This window comes from Microtus oregoni, unplaced genomic scaffold, assembly GCF_018167655.1.
Source record: "Microtus oregoni isolate MIOR12 unplaced genomic scaffold, Mior012 000005F_ref0000423, whole genome shotgun sequence".
NCBI lineage: Eukaryota > Metazoa > Chordata > Mammalia > Rodentia > Cricetidae > Microtus > Microtus oregoni.
The window spans coordinates 5,561,585-5,582,306 of NW_024543064.1; the positions used below are offsets into that span (position 1 = coordinate 5,561,585).

Sequence of the window (20,722 nt, forward strand, 5' to 3'; positions counted from 1 at the left end):
GTTAATCCCAGAACTTGGGGGGCAGAGGCAGGTGGATCTCTGTGAGCTGGAGGCCAGCCTGGTCTACAAGAGCTAGTTGCAGGACGGGTTCCAAAGCTACAGAGAAACCCTGTCTCGAAAAACCAAAATAGAATAAAAATCTTTTGAATCATCTGGGACTTTAACATCCTCACAATTTAGCAAGTCTACAGGGTGTGTCTGTGCAGGTGATGTCCCCATCAGCCTGGGAGCCAAGCCTTGCCAACCACAGGCGTCTGACAACACATGGAGAGTGAGCGAGTCAGGAATCAGCGAGGGAATTCTTCCATCCAGTGTGTAGACTGCACGGTTTCTCGGATACTGGAAACCAGCAGGAATTTGGGACTAAGAGCATCCCTGTGGATGGACGTCCTAACTGGATGCTGAGAGTCCCTGTGGATGGACGTCCTAGCTGGAAGCTGGTAGACCAGGTTTATCCGCCTGGTCTTCCCCAAGGGCCCTAAAATATCCTTTCTTCTGCATTGAGTTTTCCCCCTCTGCTTCCTCTCTCCTCCTTCCCAACCTTGCAGAGCACTGCTTTTATGGGGAAAGTGGTCCCAGTAGAAGTCACTACATGGTGTCATATAATGAGGTGTTTTGTTTGTTTCAGAGGCCTGGTCCTTGATATATCTTTGATAGGATAGATAAAAGATGGTCATGCCAAATGAAGGGCAGGAAGTGGCGGGTGTGTGTGGTGGCACATGCCTGTAACCTCAGCAATTGGAGGTGGAAGAAAAGGGTCAGGAGTTGACAGTCGGTCTTGGCTACATAGTGAGTTTGAGCTGCAAGTTACCCTGTCTCAGAGAACAAAGCCAAACCAAAACAATTGGTAAACAAAGCAAGAACTGACTTTTAGTGACTTGGTTAGAAAAAAACAAACCGTCTTAGAAATTTCAATAGCTCGTTACTGAGGTTCACATCTTACCTTTCAGATGGGTGAAATTTGCTGTTATTTCTCAGTGCATGTTTCTTTTCTTTTTCTATTTTTAATTTTGGACTTTCTGAGACGGTGTTTCTACATAGCCTTGGCTGTGTTGGAACTCTGTAGACCAGGCTGGCCTTGAACTCACAGAGATCCACCTGCTCTGCCTCCCAAGTGCTGGGATTAAGGTGTGCGCCACCACACTCAGCTTTGTGCATATTTCTGTTATGTGCCCTGTATGCTGCAAGCCTGTAGTCGAGCTGAACATACTGGCAGCTTCTTGGGGACTCCCAAAGAATTTCAAGTGGCTTTTGGTGACACCTATAACGACGGAACAGCTAACTTGCCTTCACTTGATTACGGTGTTCACTCCTGGTGGTTCTGCCTGCTTCGTTCCTTGTCCCTTTTCAGTCCTTAGGCATTAGGGGCTTTGCTCTGAATTTTCTTCCTACAAGCCAGTTAGCTTTCCTGCCACCCGTGTGTCTTCCTGTCTGTCCCCCGAGCCTAAGGCTAGCACTTGTCTTTGAAGAACCTTCTCAGGCTTCCCCCGTGTCTGTCTGGTGACTCCTTTCCTGTTTATATTTTTTTATTAACCTACATTCATTGTCCAGAACGATGGGTTTCATTGTGTATTGTATTTTCTCAGTGCGCTTGGATTGTTGAGGAGGCCGCTCTCCGATTTGGTTGCCTTCTAAAAAGTTAGCACATGTAAAGGGGGACTCTATGAAAGTGGGCACTGACCCTCTGGTCTTTGGTTGGAATCCTGTTCTCTTCGATTTTAACAAGCTGCTGTTTTGCTGCCTTGAAATCCAGGTGGATTGTCCTTCATTGATAGCAAGGTCAGTTCCTGCAGTAACTTGGGGCTCTCTCCTGCGTAATGCTCTTGCAGCAATGGCTGAGCTCCTCGGACATCTCACAGAACCCCGGGGTTTTCCCTTGCACCTCTGGCTCTCATAGTGGACAACTGCAAGCACAAGACAGTCGTTAAGTTTGCTTTGCTCCTTAGTGCTACCAGCAGTCGTTTTTGTTCAGCAGTCTCCCAGAAGAGTTCTGGGCATTCCTAAGACTCTCACTCAGAATTGTGTGGAACAAAGACGCGGAGAAACTGAGTCCCAAACCGCTGCAAATGGACAAGCTGGAGGAAGCCCCCTAAGCTCCCATTCTAGCATTTTAGTCTGCAGAGTTGGAGGGTTTTTAAAAAGTGGAGTATGGCAGTTTTTTTCCTAAGGCTAAATTTAGCAGTTGCTTTGGAAAATCGGAGTGGTACAGCGTGTGCCTTATCTCGGACTGGCCCTTACCCTTCCCTCTGCACTCAGACATCTTACACGGCTTGCCAGGGAGAAGCAGCTTAATGGACTCCAGTGGTCCCGTTTATTCTGGGAAGGAATGAAGTGACTTCAATTTTCCCATCTTTCCAAGCTTCCTGAAACATTCAGGAGACTTCCTAAGCAGCAATTACAGTTCTTTACAGAAATAGTTCGAGCCATGCCTCCTGCTTTGTCAGCTCTTGCTGTCACCGAAGCCAAGGGCTGTAAATGGAACGAGAGACGGCTTCTCATTCCCTGTCCAAATAGCAACAGGAGGCACATGTGCACTTGAGACACAAATAACGTGTTTTAAAATAGCAGGTGGTATTTGATGATGCTCCTTCATTCATTTACCTGCCAAGGCAAACTTTCTTCTGCTCTGGCAACAAGACTGAAGTGACTCAGTGCCCACACTGCGTCTCTTCGTGCATTGCGCATTAGCCGAGTTGCAGGCGCCCGTGCCCAAGCACACGTCCGAGGTTCTTCTAGAGAAGGTTTCTTTGGTTTCACATAATTAAAATTTCATGTTTACATAGCAGCTTAACCCGCCGGACCTGTTTAATGCTTTGGTAACTGATTACAGCTCTGCCTAATCATGAAGGTATGCTCTGTGGCTGGTCATTCACATAGCCCACTTCCCAAGAGAAAAGGGAGCATCTAACAGTTAGGGGTCAGTGATATTTTTAGTGTGCAGCGCCAGCGGCTGCAGAAAAGTGACATTGCTCTGCTGGGAAGTTCCAGCTTGTGTCTGAGGACATCAGATGGTCATGTTTTGCTGCCAGGCTTCTCCGCCAACACCATGTAGTGACATCATTTCTTTACCTGAACTGAGAACAAAGGGGGTGGAGAGCCACCAGGTAAACACTGTTTTTTAAACCATCCACCCACCAATTCAGCTCCATTGCGCTTTGACCATCTCAGCCAATCCCTCTCCACTGAAGCAGACAATAGGAACTGCTGATTGGCGCCTAGATCCACTGAGACAGTGAAATGAAATTCACAGAGTCCTTGGCCAGTCCGTAAATGACCTCATCAATAGCCTGGCTCCCAGGTGCTTAAATTAGAAAACAATACTCTTTCCCCTGAGCACTCATCCACTGTGATGCCAGATCCCTGCTTCCCAAAAGCCATGCACAAGTCTTGCCAGTAGTGGAATGACATACAGGAAAACAAGTGCACATTTGTCTGCTGAGTTCTCTTAGGACAAGAGGGCAATAGAGGGAACGGGAACTGGGCGCAGTGGAAAGAACACTTGGGATTCCAACCTGTGTTCAGATCTCTGCCCTGATGCTTAAAAACAGCCTGACCTTGGGTAAGGAATCTCCTTCCTAAGCCTCAGCTTTCTCCTGTCAAGAGTGGAACCCTGTAGTCATTGGGAAGATGGAGCTTACACGTGGGGTGCCTGGTTTCTGCAGCTCAGTAGCTGTCGTTAGTGCACCAGCCGCACGGGCTTACGAAGAATCAGAGGTTCACGGGTGGATGTGGGAAAAGGGCGGCATCAGCCCAGAGGCATGGAAAGTTCCTGGTGTGTCAGAAAACAAGAAACAACACAGAAATGTGACCTGAACTGGTTGCTAAAGAGCATGCCACGATACAAAAAAGAGCTTAGCTTTGTGTTATATGTCCAAAGACATATAACAAAAATATAACAAAAAATTTTAAAATGTTTTTGGATTTATTTCATATGTGTGTTTTGTCTGCATGGAAGTGCATCCCTTGCATGCAGTACTTGTGACTACCAGAAGAGAGTGCCATATCCTCTGGAACTGGAGTTACTAATGGTTATGAGTGGTCATATTGGTGCTGGGAACCTAGCGTGGATCCTCTGCAAGAGCAGTAAGTGCTCTTAACTGCTCAGCCATTTCTCAGCCTCCTAATTAAAAAAAAAAACACTTTATTTTCGGGGTATGGGTGTTCTGTCTGCATGTGTGTCTGTGCATCATTTCTGTGCCTGGTCCCACTGAGGCCAGAGGTGTTGCGAGCCACCTTGTGGTTGCTGGAAATGGAAACCCATGTCCTCTGGAAGAATAGCTAGTGCTCTTAACTGCTGCGCCCTCTCTTCAGGCCCCTGCCCCAGTGTTTTAAATTGTTTGCTCCCAGGTCAGAAACCATCCAGCACAGCCATGGAAATCACTGGGCCCTAAAACTTAAAATGGGATGTACAAATCAGGAGCAAGCAGATGTAGCAGGCTCAGGGAGGGCTTGGGAACTTTAAAGATCTAGGCAGCTGTCAACTTGGACTGTTTTAAAACGGGTCCCTATCAGAGCAATAGCGATGTCCTGTTTGACTCCATGGTTCGTTCCATAATGGGAAAGGCTAGTCAGGTAAATCAAGCCCCAAGTAGCTATTCTTGTTTGTTGTTTTGTGCTTTTTGAGACAGTGTCTTACTATGTAGACCTGGCTGGATTTGAACTCACAGGTCTGCCTGCCTCTGCCCGAGTTCAAAGGTATGCACCACCACACCAACAAGCCATTCTATGTTCTTGGGCATAGATTAGTTATGCCATATTTTCTTTCTTTCTGATCTTTGTACCCATCAGAGCTGTCCGTGGTTACGAGTGTAGTTTTCTTTGTACTTATATTTTCTAATATTGTTGGAAACTGTAAGAATTGGAGTAAGAATGGTTGGGCATGCTACTGTCCCTGCCCTGCATACCTGTGGGGACCTCCCTCCTTCCCTCTCTCTCCCCCCCTTTGCAGTCTGACCCATCACTGGACAGAATCTGCAGCATGTCTCTCTTGCCTTACTATGTCTAGGTAACACCTTTTCTTTTTATCTTTTCTTTGCCTGTGTTTCAGAGGCCCCAGGGGATAAGAATGAACATTGTAACACTGTTCTCAGCTGTCAGTGTAGACTCCAGTTTAACATCTGAGCGGATGGGTTACTGTAGATGCATATGTCTATATATACCCGTGTCCACTAGCTCTGTCCACTGACAGCCTTGAAGCAGAGCAGTGAGCTCACAGCGCACCCAAGTCTTGGTCCCTAAATACTATTCTCCAGTGAAGGGAAGCACACCCCACACCTCACAGGGATTGTTTCTTCTAAGACTGGGCAGGAGAAATACAGGCAAACCCAGAGCTCCCATGGCACGTCCCTGGAGGTTGAGGGTGTGTTCAAAAGAGGAAAATGGTGGTGGCATGACAGAGAGACGTGGGGTCCTGCCTGGAAGAGCTTGTGGCTAAAGCAGGGACACTGAGCAAGAAGTCAGTAATATAGTGTTGAGTGTGACCAGGGGGGAAATAAGCACACACAAGTGACTGACAGACAAGGCTTCCTTCCTCACTGGAGAACTCCAGATGGCATGTGACACCCTTTCCTAAGACGTGGGACTCAGTGCCCTTCCCTTTGATCATAGAAGTTAGTTCCTTGCTTCCAAAGACTGTGTGAGAACAATCCCAACTTTACCAACAAGTCCAGCAGTCCCCTCCCCAAACCATACAGCCCAGGGTCACACCATCCATGCACCTCAGACCTGCCGATGTCATGGAAGGAGGACAGTCTACCTCTTGTGTCCCCTAAAGCCCCACAGTCCCTGTCCAGTCAGCAGATAACCCTAAAAGGGAGAACCATCTGCAGGATATCCAGTTAGTGTTCTTCAAACTTACGGAAGTCAAGAGTAAGAGCTAGTGACAGCCACAAGTCCAAGGAGCCTTAGACCTGAGTGTTGCACGTCCTGGGCTAAGTCCTGAAATAGAGAAGACCCATTAGCGGGCGATGAGCTGCAATCAGATTCAGGTCTGTGGTTAATAGTAGGGCCATATGATGTTAGTTTCTTCATTTAACAAGGGGTTAAATGATATGTTAGTATTAGCCACGTGTATATAAATAAAATGCGTTTAAAATTTATGTATATACACATATATGTATATATATTTAAAGGCCCCATAGCAGACGCCAGCGTGACGGTAGCTCACACTTAGAAGTCTCCTCACTTAGACCTCACATGTTAGTTTAATTAATCCAAACAAGATAGACCTTGGTGCACCTACTTTACAGATGAGAGAAACGAGGTATCAGGTGGGTCACATTGTAACTGGGTCCAACCAAGAGCTCTGATCTCTCCCGTGTTCCTTCTACTGTGTTTCCGCTGCACGGTTGAAGAATGCCATCTCTACAAAAAGTGGGTTAAGGTAAAAGATAGTCCTCATGAGAGCTTGGGTGAATGAGGAGCCAGGATTATTTACCTCAGAGCTGGGATGCAGGTCCATGTGTGCGCTTGTTCTGTGGGGAGGAGCCTGACGATGGCTAAAGTACCTTTTCCTTCCTGAAGCCGTGCAGGTAAATAGACCAGTTGAGAGCCTTGCAAGGGCAGAGACAAACACCAGGGAGTACGTCCCACTGTGAATAGAAACTGGAAGAAAACGGAACGTGGTTAGTGCTTGGCTAGGTGCGGCGAGCAGTATGGGGGTGGGATGGGGGACGGGGTCTTAACGTTTTCAAGCACTGGCAGATCTGAGTTGGCTCTGCGCTTGGGGGAAAGTGTGTGTCCCAATTCTCGTCAATAGAGCTGCAGTGGATGGGGCCAAGCAGAGTTTACCCAAGGCAGTGCTGGGGAGGAATCTGCTCTGTCAGATGGTCATCCAGGCACTGGGTGGAAGAGAGAGGGGTGTTCTTTCACAGTGGAAACAAGCCAGGGCCTGAGCCAGGCTCCTTGAAACGCGGCATCCCCTGAGAGCTTGTTAGAAATGCAGGTGCTGGGCCTCACCCAGACCTGCGGGGTCAGAAGCTCTAGGAATAGAGCCGCGCAGTCTCTCAGGCTCTCCTAAAGTGAGAAGCGCCGGTGTCAGAGCCCATTTTCTATGGCGATAGTGAAGTTTAGTGCCTCCTGGGTCCCCATGGTGTACTGGTTTCAGGACATCGCGAAGATACCAGGCTCCAAGAACGCTCAGGTCTCTTGCATGACGTGTTTGCATAGAGCCTCTGCTCATCTTCTGTGCATTTGATCATGTCATGGTTGTTTACCATGTGTAATACAAGGTAAACACTGTCTCAGTGGTTGCGCTGTGTTAGGAAATGACAGCAAGGAGCCCGTGCATGTGCAGTGTGAATGATTGGGTGTAGCGGCTGATGAGGCAAGCACCGTATCACTGTGTACAGCCCAAGCATTGTGGTGTTTGCCTTTTTCTCTCAACGGGGTCTTACTGTGTAGGCCTGGCTGGCCTGGAGCTTGCTATGTAGACCAGGCTGGCCTCAAACTCACAGAGATCTGCTTGACTCAGCCTCCTGAGTTCTAGGATTAAAGGCATGAGCCACTATGCCCAGCCCTCAGGCATTTTAAAATTTGAAACAGTGTGTCAGTAAGTTACCCAGACTTGCTTTGAACTCCTGATTCTCTTGCCTTACCCTCTTATTCTAGGGCAGCCACCAGGCCTGGGCTTTCTGTTTTACTGTATGTGTGTACGTTCAAGGGCTCAGCAATAGTGTACGTTCATTATCCTCTCACGCTCAGACTAGGAGCGTGGTGGATCCAGCTAGTCCAGGTTGCCCCAGGGATCCCATCCCTACCTCCCGAGCGCTGGGATTATAGACAGGTTATCACATCCGCTCCAGCCTGACATGCTTACTTTACTGGAAATCACAAGTTCACACACGTGCTTGCATGGCAAGCGCTTAATGGACTGAGCCGTCTCCTCCACCATCATTAAAGAATATTTCCCATCTTTCAAAGATACAGAGGCGGCTCTGTTCGAGACTGGCTGATTTATAAAGAGGCGTTTACTTGCCTCGTGATTCAGAGGCTGGGCATCATCCTGCAGTGCTCCTTGGAGAAGCCAAATACATGGAAGCACTCAGTGCATAGCAACAGGGCAGCCCTGTTCCTAGAGATCAGAAGCCAGTGTGCGAGTTGTAGTGTTTGCCAGGAGTCATGTCTGGGCCTGGTAGGAGGGATGAGCAGGTGACCACCCTTAGCACAGCACACTCCAGCTCTGTCCCACAGGGAATGGGTGGGTGTGACCAGGTCTCGGGACATACAGCACCTGTGTGACTTTGTCTCATGAGGGGGTGTTCTTCTTGGCTGCCGGGTTCATGGTGCCTGGGAAAAGTGCAGGATTACAAAGAAGCTGCCGGAGCTGTGGAGGTTTAGAATCAAGCTACGTCATTTCGTAGGCTGAGTTAGCCTAGTACAGGCCCAGGGAGGAATGGAGGTCAGGCTGCAGGAACCCCTGTAGGGCAGAGTTCTGTCTCTAGCTGGCTTCTGATGGAGGGACCTGTTTCCTGCAGCATTTAGGTTCCCAGAAAGAGGTGTGTGGTCACTCCAGGCCCCTCTGGTCATCCCATCCCCCGCCTTCATTCTGAGGCTTCCCTGCATGACACTTGGGTGAAATCTTCCAAGATGGCCGTATTCACCTGTGCGTGTGAAACTGGAGCAGAGGTGGATGGTCTCCCACTCACCCGAGTGAGCAGTGCTTGTTTCTGTTAATGGTATTTGTGGAGGCAACATTGGGACTTATAGAAGGGTTTTGGTTTAGTAAAGTAAAAGGAATTTGATGACAAGTTGGCATTTAAAATTTCCAGGGAAGAAGTCGGTTTTTCAGGGCACTTCAAACCTGTGCTTCTGTCTTTCGGTAATGGTTCCTTCCTGGGGCCTCTGAGAGGCCAGAGAGGAGTCGCCCCTGTGTGTCCCTGTCTGTAAAGTGAAGCAACAGTGTCTGCCTGACTGTTGGTGCAGAGCCAGGGCAGGCTTGAGTGGTGCTGTCCTGGGTCTCTTGCCTCTGCCTTTCTTCCCTTCTTGTATGTGAGCTGCCCTGCTCAGTAGTCTAGGCAACACTGGTGGGGTAGCAGGGAGCACTGCCCCACTCACCAGTGGGGTAGCGGGGAGCACTGGCAGATCTACCCTTTCCAGGCTTGTCACTCAGATACCGTGTTCTGACCAGAGCTGTGTCTTTCGCACTCTGGGGAGAAACATGCTGTAACTGTCTTCAGCCAGATCCTGAAGACCATAGTTCATCTTTAGAAGCTGATGGTGAGCACACTCATTTGGGGCATAATATGTTCTGAGCATGGACATGTGTGAACCAGTGTGATTCCCACAGTAACTCTCTTCCCACCGAGGAGCTGAGACTCGGAGGTATGGCAGGTGGGTAGTGTGTCCTAGCTGTGCCCACCTCTCCAGCTGACCCTCTGTGTCTTGTCTCGGGTCTTTGTATTTACTCCCTTACACACTTTCACCCCTTCATCCCTGGCTGGTGTATCTGGTTTTCCTTCTCACACCCACCAGACTTAAGGGCTGCCTTTCCTACCTCGGTTCTGTGCCCACCCGCTGTTCCTGGTCGCATCCATTAGCTGCCTATTCTGCACATTATAATTGGGCTCCTGCAGAAAGAACCCCTTTCTGCCCTCCCCACTGATGAGCCCCTGGCACCATACTTATGACAATCCGTGGCATTAATATAGGCACTGATGACTTTAACATGGTTTGGACTCCTCTTATTCCTGTGACGTATCCTGACTCTCCCTGCGTGTGCGCTTGCGTGCACACAGCTGGGGTGCAGACGTGCTGCTGTCTGGTCTTCACTCAGCAGTAAAGAATCACGCTTTCTCAATTCCAGTCCCAGCTCCCACAGTGTTGGCCTGTTCCTTTTCCTAGGTAGGAGTGAGACTGTTAAACTTGTCTGAGTGCTTACCTTGTATAATATACCCATCCTGCCTCCTTCCTTACTAGCTCACCATACCCACTTCCTGTGTCTGCCCTGGGTGGGGAGGGGGCGTCTGTCAGATCTCCTCGAGGTTTCTATGGGGAATTCCACAAAGAAATAGAAGCAAGAACCCCAAAGCAAGATTTTTGACACAGAGGGATTTTTCTGGCCCTTCCTCTGGGGACTGGGGCTGCTGTAAACACTGCATCCTGGTGTGCAGCACAGGCTGCGTGTGTGCTGGGGAAGCTGAGCTGCTGTAGTCCCTCATTTGGCAGAGTTACTGACAGCCTTTTGGACGCCAGACTCCCAAGCTGGCGTAGGCCACAGGTCAAATGTCTTTCATCTAGAGTGTAGCCTCAGTCCTCCTGCTCTGCCCTAGATAACCAGTTCAGGATGTCCATCCTGGAGCGGCTGGAGCAGATGGAGAGGAGGATGGCCGAGATGACGGGCTCCCAGCAGCACAAGCAGACAAGCAGCGGAGGCGGCAGTGGAGGTGGCAGCGGAAGTGGTACCGGAGGGGGCCAGGCCCAGGTAGGCCCTGCCGTTGGCAGTTTCTGTTTGCTTTAGTGCTTCACTCGTGTGCTTGTGCGAGACACCTGGTCCCAGTGACCTCCCTGTTGCTCCTGCTGTCATTCGGAGACTGGGAGAGGATTGCCGGGGACTTGGTTCTTGCTGCCTTGATCGGGTTGTGTGGTGTCGAGGACACCTCGGTGCAGAGACTTACCACCCGGGTTGTCAGCTGTCCTTGGTCTCAGATCTCACTGTGTTCCCTGGTAGCTGGAAGGAGCAGCCAGGGCTCGATGCATGTCTGCTGAAACTCTGGATCCAACCAGTCTTTCTTTTTCATACTCTGTGTCTTAACCCTGTCTTAGGAAATACAGAACATAACTTAATTCAGCTGGTCTTAGGCCTTTTTGAGCCCCCGGAAGGTGAACTCAGAAAATGGTTCGTGGAATGTTGTTCAGTGAGGAACAGCCTCCCGTTACACTGTCTTCTCATCCTTCACATGTGCATCCCCTTTTGTTCTGTTTCGGTTTGGTTTTGGTTTTGGTTTTTTGAGATAGGGTTTCCCTGTGTAACAGTCATAGCTGGCCTTGAACTCACCAGTGATTCACCTGTTCCCCTTTTGTTTTTAAATTTTATTTTCTTCAGTATACATGACAGTCATGTGATGTCGAGGATAACTTTGGGGAGTCAGTTTTCTCCTCATACCTTGGTTCCAGGGACTGAACTCAGCCTGACAGACCTGATGCAAGCCCCCCTGTCTATGAGCCGTCCCATCCAGCAGCCACATGTACTGTTTTCATACGCTGCACAAGTGTGTCACATGACCAAGTGCAGGGCGGTGACCACATTTTGCTTTAAAACATTCCATCTAGGAGCTTTATTTTAAGAAAGTTTGAGAATAAACTATTTCTTCAGACTCCCTGAGATTGAGATTGAGGACCAGGTGGTATTTCTTGTCTTCACTACCGAGTCCTTTCCTGAAAGCTGCAGGAACCCCTTCTTGCTCTTCATGTAAAGGGTGGCTTCCTTTCAGAATTCTCTCTCTCTCTTCTCCCATACGTCTCCTTCTGTTTTGAGACAGGGTCTCACCATGTAGCCTGACTGGCCTGGAACTCACTATGTAGACCATGGTGGCCTCAAATTCATAGAGATTTGCTTCCTCTGCCTCTGAAGTGCCGGGGAAAAGGTGTACATCACCACCATGCCCAGCAGAATTTCCTCTTTTTTTTTTTTTTTTTTTTTTTTTTTTTTTTGGTTTTTCGAGACAGGGTTTCTCTGTGGTTTTGGAGCCTGTCCTGGAACTAGCTCTTGTAGACCAGGCTGGTCTCGAACTCACAGAGATCTGCCTGCCTCTGCCTCCCGAGTGCTGGGATTAAAGGCGTGCGCCACCACCGCCCGGCTCAGAATTTCCTCTTTTAAAGTACATTTTGTTTGTTTGTTTGTTTGTAAACCTTGAAAATATGAAACACTAGCAATATTTTATTTTTATGTTCATGAATGTTGTGCCTGTATCTGTGTGCCTGTATATGTAGGTGTGCCTGTATGTATGTGCACCATATGCATGCAGTACCCAAATAGACCAGATGGGGGCATCAGATCCCTGTGGAGCTGGACCTACAGATGGTTGTGAGCCATCATGTGGGTTCTGGTTATTGAACTGGGTCCTCTGCAAGAGCAGCCAGTGCTCTTACCTGCTGAGCCATCTCTCTAGTACCAGTGTTTTTAATATTAATAATAGATGAAAGCAAAAACATAGTGTCTGCCCACACTAATCTCAGATTTTCTCTGACTTTCCCATTTTCAGAAGTTGGTGACAGAGACCACATGTGTTGTTAAGGCTGGGATAGAATCACGGGATCTTCCTGCCTCTACCTCCCGAGTAAAGGCATGCACCCCCTGCAAATAGGGCTTTTGTCTCCACCTGACACTGCTAAGTTTTGTAAACCAAGTAATCCTTGTTTAATTGATCTGAGGACCAAATAAGAAGTTCCCATGAAATCCTTTTCAGACACAAACACTGTGTAAAGGGGACAGTCTGCCATATTTCAGGCTCAGCCACATGGCAATGGCCCTCGTTGACCTGATACAGTGTCAAGTACAGCTACTATGGGTTATGCTGTTGATTTGTAGATGATGGTATCTGCTACATGATGGCAGAGACAGGGCTGTTTGTTTGATGGGAAACGCTCCCCATTCATTCACTGGTTGATGATCTCCATGTCTCTTAAAGTTGTCTGTCTGGTGTCTGCCTGGGTCAAGGCCAGCCTGCTGCTTATTGGGATGGCCCCGCCATCTTTGGGATGTTTTGACAATTCTGGCTGAGGAATGGCATTGCATCCATCAGCTGCCTTTTTAATTTTTGGAAACATGTTTTCCATATTTAAAAATAAAGAGCGGTGAGGAACAATGTTATTTTTGTACTAATTGGATTATATGGAATTTATTGCCAGAAAAGTAAATGCTTTCCCAGTGACACCAGAGATGAGAATTAGGCTGGACGTGCCACTTGGCTGGGAGTGTGGTGTGTCGAACATAAGACTGCTGTCCGAGACTCGGGCTGCGGTGGTTACCAGCCTTGATTTCATCCCTCTTTCGTGTGGCCAGCGTTGGTGAACTCATCTCCTGTGGGCCCGTATGATTAGTAACTCTTATGGCTCATATAGCTCATGCTTTACCAAGTATCCCTTAAAGACGAAAAAAATTGAGGGCTAGAGAGATGGCTCATTGGTCAAAGCATGGGCTGCTCTCTCAGGACCTTTTAGCTCCCAGCACCCACATGGAGGCTAGCCAGCCGAAACTCTGGACACCTGGCACATACACAGAGCGAGCAGGCAAACACTCCAACATATAAAAAAAAAAATGTTTTTGGATAGTTTTAAGCATTTTTTTCTAAAGGTTTCCAGAGAAGCACGAATCAGTTGTCAGTGTGACCCAGATGAAAACAAGTTACTGCCTGTGATGTTTGCCCCTGCTGGGCGGCTAGGGTTGTCTCCTGAGACACGTCGTGTGCCGCAGTCACTGACCGTTAGTGAGAGAGCCCTGGCACCTCAGCTTCAGAGTGCTGTTTCCTCGTGCTTAGTCTTTAACAATAATAACAACAACAACAACAATAATAATTTTTGCTTTTATATCTCAGTTTAAACAAAATTCTTTTAAAAATGTAACATTTCTGTAAAGTAGAACTTATGTGTGTGTGTGTAAAATTCATTGTTACACTTTCATATGCCCCTGCTTATTCTCTTTCAAATTCATGGCCTCTTTTTTCATTAATTGTTGTTTACATACATATGTGTATGTGTATAGACATACATAAATATGTATATCCCTAAATACAACCTGCTCAGTTTATAGCATGTTAACTGTGTTCAGGGCTGACTGTTTCACCAGCTGGTGCACTCCTCCCTGGGGAAGACCACTTCTCCCACTCTCGGCCTTCCTCAGCCTGAAGTTCTTTGTGCACGGTTGAAGCCATTGGCATGTCTATTATATAAAAAAAATATTAGGGGCTGGCAAGATGGCTCAGCAGATCAGACCTCAAACTGCTCTTACAGCAGGCCCCAATCTCAGTTCCCAGCACCCTTGTCTGATGGCTCATCACTGGCTGTAACTCCTGTTCCAAGGAACCCGACACCCTCTTCCAGCATCCTCAGGCACACACCTGTGCTCAGGCACACATTCATAATGCATATATATGTATACACACACGCGCGCACACACAGAAGCTTAAAAATAATGTGTGTGTGGCTGGGTGGTGGTGGCACATGCCTTTAAACCCAGCACTCGGGAGGCAGAGGCAGGCGGATCTCTGTGAGTTCGAGGCCAGCCTGGTCTACAAGAGCTAGTTCCGGGACAGGCACCAAAGCTACAGAGAAACCTTGCGCACATACCTAGGCCAGAAGGCAACTTATCATGTGGTTTCCAGGCTTGGCAGCAGGAGCCTTTACCCTCAGAGCCATCTTGCCAGCCCCTTCTATTTCTTAACATTTATTTTCACAGTTAACTATGTTCTCTGTTGGCTGCTAACTGTCATCGTCTCTCTGATGTGTCCTCGGGGGTAACGTGCACTTTTTCATGACACAGTGTGCTTCGGGCACCGGGACCCTAGGGAGCTGCTTTGAGAGTCGTGTGGTTGTTGTCTGTGAAAAGATGATGAGCCGAGCCTGCTGGGCCAAATCCAAGCATTTGATCCATTCGAAGACTTTCCGTGGAATGACCCTCTTACACCTGGCTGCTGCCCAGGGCTACGCCACCCTGATCCAGACCCTCATCAAATGGCGGTAAGGGCGGGTGCAAAGGACTCAGCTGTCCTCACTTCTCAGTTTCCTGGGCTTTCCCGAAGGAGTTCAGTCATCTGGTGCATGTGACAGCCCGTGAGCCAGGGCTTTTTTCCCAGAACAGTTCAGTTCCTGAGAGGTTCATGTGGTCTCGTGCCCTAGACAACTGAGTGAGATACGAGATGTCAGACGTTTTGTTCCCCTTGGGCTTCTGTCAAGTGGAATCCAAACTACCTTTGAAGTCCAGAGTCCCATTTCTTCATATCAGGAAGGCTAGGTGCCCAGTTTGGTTTCATTTTCATGGGTTTTGTGTTGTTCCGGTATTTCCTTTCCTCATGGGTTAACCTGTGGTAACCTCCGTGTTCTCCATCCCCAACAGCACAAAGCATGCAGACAGCATTGATTTGGAACTGGAAGTTGACCCCCTGAATGTGGACCACTTCTCCTGTACTCCTCTGGTGAGGAATAGGCTTGTTAGCCAGGCTTTGGTGGTGCACACCTTTAATCCCAGCGTTTGGGAGGCAGAGGCAGGCAGATCTCTGGGTTTGTAGCCAGCCTGGTTCACAGAGTGATTTTAGGACATCCAGGGCTGCACAGAGAAACCCTGTCTCGGGGGAGGTGGGGGAGGAAGAGGTTTGTTTATAGTCTTTGACCATCTCTGGACTGGCAAAGGGATTCTGACCCCAGTGATGAGATACAAAACAGGGTACGATGGTGGAGGCCTCTAACGTCAGCTTTCGGGGAGGAAGCAATGAGGGCCACTCTTGGCTGCACAGTGAATTAAGGCCAGCCTGGGCTATATGAGACCCTTTCTGGGGGAAAAAAGAAATACAAAGATAAATTCTAAACTGATTTGGCAAAGTAAATTTTTAAACTCTGTAGACTGTCAGACATGCACAGCGTTCCTTCCCACTGGAATCAGGCATTTGTTAGAGGCGACTGTAATGGCTCCACTGAGACTGCCGGAAAGACTTGTAGATCCGCTGCTAGCAACAGCAAAATGAAGTGTGGTTTTGGCCTCTTGCTGAGTTCCTTGTTCTGTCTTCCCGACTCTCAGATGTGGGCTTGTGCCCTAGGGCACTTGGAAGCAGCAGTGGTGCTGTACAAATGGGACCGCCGTGCCATCTCCATCCCAGACTCTCTGGGAAGGCTGCCTTTGGGAATTGCCAGGTCGAGGGGCCATGTGAAATTAGCAGAGTGTCTGGAGCATCTGCAAAGAGACGAGCAGGCCCAGCTTGGGCAGACCCCCAGGATCCACTGTGCCCCGAGCGAAGAGCCAAGCACAGACAGCTGGATGGCCCAGTGGCACCGGGAGGCCATGAGCTCTCCAGAAATACCCAAAGGAGTCACCGTCATTGCAAGCACCAATCCAGGTACAAATTCACAAGGGTTTCATCTCAGAACTTGGCCAGCTTCCCCATTGGCTTTCCGCGGCTTCCCTTAGAAGAGTCCGTAGAATACCCACATACTTTTAAGGGTTGGCGGCAAGGGGAGGGTTACATAGTGTTTCTGATTTTCCTTTTAAAATAGCTAGTGCCCCTCCCAGTATGGAAAGTCTGTCTGTCCAGGACGCACACCCCTTGGAGGATTACCTAAGTACAGGCAGTGCTGCTGGGGAATGGCGACAGCTCAGGAACGTGTCTTGCGCTCCAGCTTCGCACTTCTTATCTCTCAGGCGTAACATGTTGGTTCTTTAGGGTTCCTGCTTTCGTCACCTGTCCTGACTGTCCTTTCTACTGTACTTTTCAGATCTGAGAAGACCTCGGTCTGAACCCTCTAATTACTACAGCAGTGAGAGCCACAAAGATTATCCAGCTCCCAAAAAGCATAAATTGAACCCCGAGTCCTTCCAGGCAAGGCAGGAGAAACTGCTTTGCACTGCACTGAGTCTGGAGCAGCCAATTATCAGGAAGCAAAGCCCTAGTTCTAAGCAGTCCTCCCCTGAAACAATCAGCCCCAGTGAAGGAGTGAGGGACTACAGCCGGGAAGCCTCCCCTCCCGCTCCAGAGTCGGCAGCATTCCAAGCCTCTGCACCTCAGCCTGTAGTAAAGTGGAGTTCCAAAGATCTTTACATTGGTGTGTCTACAGTGCAGGTGACTGGAAATCCGAAGGGGACCAGTGTAGTAAAGGACGCGGCGCCTTCACAGGTGCGTCCGAGGGAACCAATGAGTGTCCTGATGATGGCTAACCGAGAGGTGATGAATACAGAGATGGGGGCCTACCGGGATAGTGCAGAGAGTGAGGAGTGCCCCCAGCCTATGGACGATATTCAGGTAAGACTCATCAGGTAAGCCTGCAGAAGCCAGAACCTCACTGTGGCTGTGAACGTTACGGTTCACTTTTGAAAGTCATGTAATTGTACATCCCCAGATCCCTGGTCCCCCTGCCTCCACCCAGGAAGGGTTTGCAATCTGGTCTCATTTGGGGGAATGTTGAGTGTCTGCTTACCCTGGGCTGCTTTCCTTCCGTGACGCGGGCACCGTGCTTAGGACCTGACCACAGGTCCTCATCAAAGCCTGGTACCAACCCTTTCAGAACTCAGCCTCAACCCTCCAATGAGTCTCCTGCTTCCTTGCATCCAAGAGGACAGCTTCACCATTTTCAGTACTGGTTGTAATGGAGGCAAGGCCCTAAAAATAGCCAGCAAGGAAGCCTGCAGGCAGGATTTGGATTATCTGAGTGACTGACTGACTAGCACGGCCGTCATCCAGCCATTGTGAAGGACATCTGTGTCTTGACGCTCACATGGCGTGTAGTGAAATACCTCTAGGGCTCATAGCTGGATGCCCTTGTAATGAATGTAGGAAGCACAGGTCCTGAGGGCACTGAACCTGTAGACGAAATGAGGCATCATCAGGCGATTAAGATAGAGTCTGTCAATTCGGAATCACAGAGGCAGTCAAAAGGGGCAACCAGAGAACACAGGATAGCCATCTCTGTTTCCAGATTCTTGTTGATGCAACCCAAAGCTAAAGGAAGACCTGAGGGCACCCATGCCTAGGGAGTGATGCTCGAGTGGGAAGGTGCAGGGAAGTAACTGCTGAGTCATTGCTGACCATTGCACCCTGGGGGAGCTTCTGTGAAGGACACATGCTTGCTTATTAGCACCCTGCTACTAGTGGATAGGAGACCCCACCACTGATTTACCAACAGCCGTGTAGCCAGGAGGATGTCGGCCAAGTTAAATCACGTAGTGTTGTTTAGGCAAACACTCTCCTGAGTACAATCCTCAGCCCCTTTTAAATTTCATCTCAAGACCTAGTCTCATTAAGCTCCCCAGGCTGGCGTCAAACTTACAATCCTCTCCTTTCTGCCTCCCAAGGAGCTGGGGCTAGATGTGTGTCCCACCGTGCCCAGCCTTAGTCAAATAATGTTTTAGACAAAAAACAGTTGGTGACCTTTTTTAGGCTTTGTGGTTCACACAGACACTTTGTAGCTGTTGATCTGCTGGAGGAGGACAGAAGTAGCCGTGGACAAAATGAAGGGATGCACAGGGCTGCAGTGGCCTAAGCTGTAGTTACACAAACAGGCAGCTGGCTCTGCCCGGCCTGGTACAGTCTGCCCAGTCCTTGGTGTGGACGATTCCTGTTGGAACCTGTATTAATTACTTTCCTGCTTGGCATAATGAAGCCAGCTGAATGAAGGAAGGGGGGTGGTATTTCTGGTTCAGTCTCAACGTATATCCATCATGGTAGGGAGGCGTGGCAGCAGGGGTAGTCAGGAAGAAGACTGGGTGCTGGTGCTCCTCGCTGTGTTTACTCAGCCTGTGACCCCTGCCTGTGGGATAACGCCATCCATTCAGGGTGGATCCTTCTCTCCTCTTAAGGCTTTCTGGAGACGGTCATAGACAGTAGCTCATTGATGTAAATTTGAAAAATTACGTTAAGCAAACATTTAAAATGGGTTTTTTGAGTTCTGATTTTTTGATTGTAAAATCAGTTCAGCCAACTTTAGATAGCTGTCGGCTGATCAGAAAGGTCTCAGGTCAGCCTTGCTTCTTTCTCAGCTCCCACGTCCCCTTGAATCACCCACCCACATCTGATTGCAGTCCCAGAATTTTGCCTTCATGATAGGAGATCAGCCTTTCCGGCCTTGTGAACTCCCCTTTAGAACATGCACTTGCTGGAGGCCAGGATATCTGGTGAGAACCTAGACTGTTGCATTTTAACTCTAATTTTTAAGAAGTATGTAAAGAATTTTGAAAAGATGAGACCATATCTCCAGTCATAAGTACAGATCTTGCAGAGAACCTTAATTTGGTTCCCTATACCCGTGCTGGGTGCCTCACAGCTCCAGCTCCAGGGTATACAACACCCTCTTCTGGACTGTGAGCGCCTGTTCTCACATATGCTCACAGACATACCTGCGCACACGCACACAAACACACAGAGTTAAAAATAATGAATATTTAGGGATGACAAAATAGCACAGCAGGTGAAGGTGCTTGCCTTCAAGCCTGATGACCTGAGTTTGGTCTCCAGGACCACATGGTAGAAGACACATGCAGGCACATAAAATGATGGTTTAAGCCGGGCGGTGGTGGCGCACGCCTTTAATCCCAGCACTCGGGAGGCAGAGGCAGGCGGATCTCTGTGAGTTCGAGACCAGCCTGGTCTACAAGAGCTAGTTCCAGGACAGGCTCCAAAACCACACAGAAACCCTACCTCGAAAAACAAAAACAAAACAAAAAAAAAATGATGGTTTACCTGAAACACCCCCACCTCTCAAAATATGAGGTCGGTCCATAAGTGATTCATGCTGTGAGAGTAGACAGTGGGCCCAAGACAGAAGTTCTCTAAGATGTGACCAAGGTGTGAGGCCAAACTATGATTAGGAGATAATCAGGTCTCCGGGTGAGTCACGTACTAACTTTAAATGCTATTTGAATGCATTGGATTGAGGCATAAACTGGCTGTCCTCCCCCACTTCCCTGCCCCGCCTCCATTCTCCTTTACAAAGTAAGGGTGGCAGTGAAACGGGTTTGAAGATTTCTGAGCTCTGTGTTCTGTGGCCTCTGATTGCAGGTGAACATGATGACCTTGGCCGAGCACATTATTGAGGCTACACCAGACCGAATCAAGCAGGAGAACTTTGTGCCCATGGAGTCCTCAGCCCTGGAAAGAACAGATCCCGCCACCATTAGCAGTACAATGAGCTGGCTGGCCAGTTACCTAGCTGATGCTGACCGTCTGCCCAGTGCTGCCCACATCAGGTTAGGAAGATTTGGGGTCTGGGATTCTCTGCTGAGATTTAACTGGAGGCCAGGTGTAAAGAGATGTTCCCAGGAGAGCACGTGGCCTCACGCCTCTTCAAACCGCGGCTCTGCCTTCTCTCCTCTATTACGTGCTCCCCACATGGAGGTTTGTGAAACGCCATGCCGGGATACACCCTGCTTCAGGGGAAGTCTCTTGGAGGCAGGCTAGTGTCCTTATTGGCCTTAGTATTGAGCACAGTGCTGAACTAATAATAGGGGCTCGGTATGAACGTAACTGAGGTGCAGCCAAAGTGTTGGCGTGTGTTAAACAGAGTGAAGGCATCTGACTGCCCGGAGTGGCTTCAGGTAGATCCTGTCCTGTCTCATCAGTTCGCAGGTAATGGACGGTGCGAGTAGCTGTTAACTGTCTTGTCCTTTCCTTTGTTTCAGGAGTGCGTACACTGAGCCCCTAACTCCTTCTTCTAATGCCAGCTTGAGCCCTGCAAGCTCCCCTGTCAGTGAAGTGGCTTTTGAGAAACCCAGCCTTCCCTCGGCAGCAGACTGGTCAGAATTCCTGAGCGCATCCACCAGCGAGAAGGTAGAGAATGAGCTTGCTCAGCTCACGCTGTCCGACCATGAGCAGAGAGAACTCTACGAAGCTGCCAGGCTTGTCCAGACAGCCTTCCGGAAATACAAGGTAAAATAAGGCTGTCTGCGTCCCAGTCCCTCTTCCCTGTGGCTTGTGGTTTGATAAAATGTTTATTGGAAGACTTTATGTTATGTTGTATTATTACCATAATAACATTCAGGAGTTTTGGTCAAATAAAGCCAGCGAGACGGCTGTCATTATCTTATTGT

The 20,722-nt window shown here is 48.9% G+C and overlaps 1 protein-coding gene across 10 annotated transcripts in view; it reads left to right on the top strand.

Annotated features, from left to right (window-relative positions):
* LOC121447907 (calmodulin-binding transcription activator 1) overlaps nucleotides 1–20,722 on the top strand; it is an 829,155-nt gene that overhangs the window by 789,556 nt on the left and 18,877 nt on the right. For 6 of the 10 annotated variants that reach the window (XM_041651178.1, XM_041651180.1, XM_041651176.1 and 3 more), the window contains 7 exons: nucleotides 10,269–10,420; nucleotides 14,477–14,673; nucleotides 15,050–15,128; nucleotides 15,728–16,043; nucleotides 16,420–16,943; nucleotides 19,695–19,882; nucleotides 20,315–20,561. In XM_041651178.1, the coding sequence (XP_041507112.1) occupies nucleotides 10,269–10,420; nucleotides 14,477–14,673; nucleotides 15,050–15,128; nucleotides 15,728–16,043; nucleotides 16,420–16,943; nucleotides 19,695–19,882; nucleotides 20,315–20,561 (1,703 nt within the window). The remainder of the gene's footprint in view (nucleotides 1–10,268; nucleotides 10,421–14,476; nucleotides 14,674–15,049; nucleotides 15,129–15,727; nucleotides 16,044–16,419; nucleotides 16,944–19,694; nucleotides 19,883–20,314; nucleotides 20,562–20,722) is intronic. The other 4 variants (XM_041651184.1, XM_041651185.1, XM_041651183.1 and 1 more) reach the window with 1 other exon arrangement.